We start from the raw sequence: 5,414 nt of genomic DNA on the forward strand, positions 1-5,414 counted from the left end.
GTAGAAATTACTAAACTTGCACTGCTTTGAAATGAGCTTGTAAAGTAAAAGTGTTAGAATATAAATCTGTTTTGTTTCCAAAATTTGGGGAAATAGTTGAAATAGGACTTTGCTATCATATAGCACTTATTTTTATGCTGTTTCCTTTTGCTCATTCTCTCCCATTCAGAGATATATTGTATATAATGCCAAACCTATTTTGTATACTATACTGTCATTCATACGTGTTTGTATGGGGTTTATATGACAGGGCTGGGTTAATGAGTCAAACAGGTGTTGCAGGACTGTTTTTCAGGAGTAGAAAATTTAATGTACAACATTCTTCTAGATACTGTATCAAACAAAAACATGGCTGAAGGTTTTACTATGTCACAGCATTATCTGGAAGTCCCATTGTAAAAAAATCCAGCGTATTTGATGTGTTATTGAGAAATTGCAAATTATACCACCAACCCAACCCCATTATTAAGAAATAGAGATTTAGAAAGGAAGTGATTTTTTTAAAGTGATGACAGCATATTTTTGCCTATTTACAAATTAGAAAAAAAGATAAAGTAGTCCAACCACATTTAATAGCACCGTTAAAATCTTTTCACAGAATCCCTCAGGGATACTGATTCTAAGTTTGTTTTTTAAAAAAACTTTCTGTACAAAAGGTGAACTCAGAGGCACATCTCCAGTAGTTTGCACATAAATGCTGTTGCTACTCTTTGACATAAATGTTGTGCATTAAAATTCATTTACTCTCACCAAATCTACTCCATCACTTAAGATCTTTAAAGTACAGACTATACCTAAAGAAGCATTTTGAGTTTTCATTAAAATATGCATTTTAACCTGCCCATGTAACAGCTAATACTGGAAATCAACTGTAGAAAATACTTAAGACACCCACCCTAATTCTAAAAAAAAATAGTTCACATATAGAAATAAGCTGGGTCTTTTCAAGGAAGCAAATATTTGAGGTTCATGGGATATTTCTAATACTCTCAAGTGTTCTCTTAAAGAAGAAAAGTTGGTAATTCAAATTCTATAGATCTTTGTACAGTATGGAACATTTTTCTAATACATTCTTGGTTGGTATCGAACAATTTACATTGCATTACAAATTCAATCTGCCACAAAGGAATTTGAGAACAGAACATTAAAGCCCTGAAAGCTTTATGAAAGACATATTTCTAGCACAAAATCCAGTACTCGTTAGTTAAAAGTACAGAAAATAAAAGTGCCCAAAGATCGTATGCTTTATCAGAATCAGAAGCCATTGCTACTAAATCAGGGGTAGGCAACCTTGGCTCTTTTATGACTCATGGACTTCAGCTCCCAGAATTCTGGGAGTTGAAGTCCATGAGTCATAAAAGAGCCAAGGTTGCCTACCCCTGTACTAAATAGATTTTTTTAAAGAACAAGTAATTCTCCTTTGCAGCGATCACAACAGTTGAAAGTTATGTTCTCATATCTAGTATACGGATGAAATCGTCCAATATTTTTCTTTGGGGAAAGAAAAGATGCTGTTGAAGGCTCCGAAAAAGAAAGTTCTGATACTTCTGTACATTTGCCAGAATCCAGCATTCTTAATACCTGGAAAATAATAACAATGCATAGCAATGAATTGCAATGATTTCTTTTGCTAAAAATATTTATAACATGTTTATAACAATCTGAAATATCCAGATAAAGGGATATCTCATTTTTTTAAAGTTAGAAAGTTCAATTCCCATGCAAGAGAAAGGTTTATCTTGTATTGCCAATTTACTTTTTAGAGATAGTGTGGTATCTCTATAACAGGGGTGTCAAACTCGATTTCATTGAGGGCCGCATCAGCATTGCGGTTGCCCTCGGGGGCCGGGTGGGTGTGGTCAGGGTGGGTGCGGCCTATTGGGTGGGTGTGGATGGAGTGGATGTGGCCTACTGGGTGGGCATGGCCAGCTCTACATCGTTCGCGTCAAGGGTGCCTGTCGGGGCCTGGGCAGGAGTGGGACAGATCTGAGGGTCTCTGGAAGAAGGAGGTGGGACCGGGGCAAGCGCCAAGGCATGATCCATTTCTTCATTCCTCACAAAGGGTGACACTTCCCCAGCATGCACCCAGGGGGCGGGGCCGATGCGGCAGGGGCTGGTTCCTCACTGTTTCTAGACGGCCTTGTGGAGCTAAGACTGAATGCGTTTCAGCATAGATGGCCACCACAAAATTGTACATTGGCTCCTGGCCGGCCTGGGCCAGGGAGCGGGGACCGTTCCACTGTTTCCAGGATGGCTTCACGGGCCACATGAAATCACTTCGTGGGCCGCATCCGGCCCCCGGGCCTTGTGTTTGACATGTCTGCTCTATAAGATTATTTTATCCTGTACAGAATAAACAGTTTACTTCTTAAAGCTGTTTATTATCTTAAATATTAAAACCAGCAACTTGAATTGTGACCAGAAAACAGTGTATTATCTTAGTTTTAGATATCAGTATCACCTAGCGGTCACAATTAACACCAATTGAACTTTGCACAAACTCTTCAAAGGTGGTCTGTATTAACTGAACAATAATGCAGGAGATGCAATTATTATAATTTAGATACAATTAGTTTGGAAATGATTGCATCTGACATAAAAAGCATACATTCCTTTGCTGCTGGTCTGTGGACAACAAGCAGAAATGTAAACTTGTTTGCCCAGCATAAGCCAAACAATTCTCAGTTCAGATTCTCTATTAGCCTCAGCCATTGCAATTTAAACTACAATCATAGTTTAGATTATGTTCAAGGAAAAACTTCCTCAGGTCTTTGTATTAGCAATCTACTTTAGAAGTGGGCCACGACAGAGGTATAGCTCTAGGAATCAAATGTCGCCCTGCTCTAACCACCTCTGAGTTTGTATCTTGTCTTGCAAATGAATAGTAGAAAACTATTGCTATGAAGTACAGTAGAATACTAATACTATATAATAGAATACAAGGCTTGTTAAGTCATAGCATTTGTTATCATGCAATAAAAAGGACTGCTTTATGTTTCTAGAAAGTAAACTTGAAAATTTTAATGCACAACAGAATAGCATGCTATTGTGTAAAATAGTTTTTTTTTACCATTTCAGCCATTTTCTCAGCAGGGGTATTGCAGAGTTCTGTGGACGAAGAGCCATTTTTGGGACTGTTAGCAATACTAGAGTTTCCAAGTAGATGTAAAGTTACTGCTCTAGCAAGCTTATGATTTACAGCAGCCAATTCCACCGTACTATGAGGATGTGCACTAGGGTAGTATGTCTGCTGCCTTCCCCACTGTAGAGAAACCAGGAGCTCCTCTAATAGTCTGCATTGGAAAGAAATCAGTTTCAGTTACAAATGTTACAGACATAAGAAAATTCGGTGGGCTAAAGAAACAACAGGATAAACAGTCAAGGAGAAGAAGGGATAAAAAGAAAAGAGTGTTAAATTATTCAAGGGCAAAAATTGCTATTTATAGTTTTGCTAGTGATGCAAAGGAACAGATTATGTAGCTTCTGGTTAAGATTTTGGATGGGAAAATTAGTGTAAAGTTGAATTGTGGCCCTTGTAAAGCAGGGGAGACCGCAACAGGAAGGGCAAAAAACTACAGACTAACTGTGGATTATTTTCAAATGAGGTAAAAATAATTGGGGGGAAAAAATATTTCCCCTTGCATAGGTAGTTCTGCAGCTCACATCAGCCATGTGGGACAGAAATGTCACCCAACGAATGTGGACTGACCTATTCTCCATTTTCAAATTTTGTCCTCCACATAGAATAAAGTTTCTTACTTGTGGATGATTCTGAGAATAAAATGTAAGATAAACAGACTGTAGAAGAAAAATTTAAGCTATGCAAGCACCTAATAACTAGGGAAGGTAGATCTCTATTGTCACAGAGAATGATAGTTGCTCTATTACTGTATGGTCTGTGCTACTATGTACATTTTAAAGCAACGACACTGTTTTCAATTCTTTATATATCTGTCATTCTCTCTATAAAATATGCATGCATCTGTATACACTACTAAATATTTTGTGTTTGTTTTTCTATTTGTAACCTTCAATTAGGCAAAATGATGCATCATACCACAACAGTTTTCGAATCAAAGTTACTCAAATGGCCTAACTTACAAAATCTGGAATCCATCATTCTAGTGGGATTGAAATTTGCAAAAGTTGTGACTGTTTCAATGCTGCTCCTGTTGTACCAATCACAGTCACATGACTGTCATTTCCAACGGTCCCTGTCAGTTTCCCACAAGCAAAATCAGTGAGGAAGCTGGCAGAAAGATGCAAGTCCAAGGCCAGCAGGCAAGCAATTGACTGCTGAAGGAGCGAGGGCGTGTGTAAGGTGTGGCAATGGTTGGGGAAAGTGCATAAGAGGCACAGCAGGTCAGAGTAGGTGTGCGAGGGGGCACGGGCGTGTAGGTTGTTGCCATGGTATAAGCACAAAGGGACTTTGGGAGGATGCACAGGTGGGGGAGGACTTGTCAGCATTTTGCAACCTTCCTTGTTGGCTTCCCCATTGACTTTCTCTCTGCAAGCTTCCCAAAAACAAAGTTAGTGGGAAAGACAGCAAGAAGTTGAAAAGTATTCTTGCTCCCAGAAATAATGAACTGTAACAATGACACAACTGAAAATGATGACGCATCTGAAACAATGACTTGACTGAAACAATGACCTAATGCGTCATGGATAGATACTGTGTATATATATAAGCCTTGTTAATTGAGAACAGCTCTATATACATATGATCATTCTGATACAATTATTTCCCAACTGCATATTATTGTTTTCACTGTATTCAAAGTGTTTTAGACACTTACAATATTTGCCTGTATTTTACACATCGAACTTTTGATTATATAGAATTTTAATTCAATCTATGGAATTAGAAGTAAATCTTTAAATAAAGCAGATTATAACTAAGACTTATGCAATAATAAATATATAGGTATAACATTGTATTGTTTCTAAATATCAATAATCCAGAGTTGCTAAGTAAAATGGCTAAACTGGGATTTGAAAAATGTCTTTCACAAAAAATACACATATTCATACTTTTGTGCAGCAATCATTTCTTGGCGAAACTGATCACGTTCATTTAAAAGGTCCTGAATTGCACTGTGTGCATCTCTGGCCTGACGCTGGAGAACTGCTCTGGAGTTAGTCAACTCATCAGACATGACTCTGTAGAAGAAATTTCAGATATGTCCTAGTTAAAATTGATTCAACTAATTAATATGTGTTCCTATTGTACATTAGCAGTTAATTCAATGGTTGCATTTTCATGCTGCAACCTAAACAGATTATGTATATAATTTGGAATAAAGGGATAATACATCTTGAACAAATAAATGTGATATGAAGTACAAATTTCTTATGATTTCATTTTACTTTTTCCCAGGAGTACTATTATGAAATAACCCTGTAAAATATATTAC

The 5,414-nt window shown here is 37.3% G+C and overlaps 1 protein-coding gene across 1 annotated transcript in view; it reads right to left on the minus strand.

The window, feature by feature from the left end:
• Nucleotides 1-1,398: 1,398 nt before the first annotated feature.
• The window catches only part of BLZF1 (basic leucine zipper nuclear factor 1), a 12,591-nt gene continuing 8,575 nt past the window's right edge, over nucleotides 1,399-5,414 (minus strand). Inside the window, exons 5-7 of the mRNA XM_015815979.1 lie at nucleotides 5,032-5,160; nucleotides 3,071-3,293; nucleotides 1,399-1,581 (exon numbers count right to left, since the gene is read on the minus strand). Coding sequence (XP_015671465.1) covers nucleotides 1,399-1,581; nucleotides 3,071-3,293; nucleotides 5,032-5,160 — 535 coding nt within the window. The remainder of the gene's footprint in view (nucleotides 1,582-3,070; nucleotides 3,294-5,031; nucleotides 5,161-5,414) is intronic.

Source organism: Protobothrops mucrosquamatus, unplaced genomic scaffold (assembly GCF_001527695.2).
Source record: "Protobothrops mucrosquamatus isolate PMUCROS unplaced genomic scaffold, P.Mucros_1.0 scaffold_107, whole genome shotgun sequence".
Taxonomy (NCBI): domain Eukaryota; kingdom Metazoa; phylum Chordata; class Lepidosauria; order Squamata; family Viperidae; genus Protobothrops; species Protobothrops mucrosquamatus.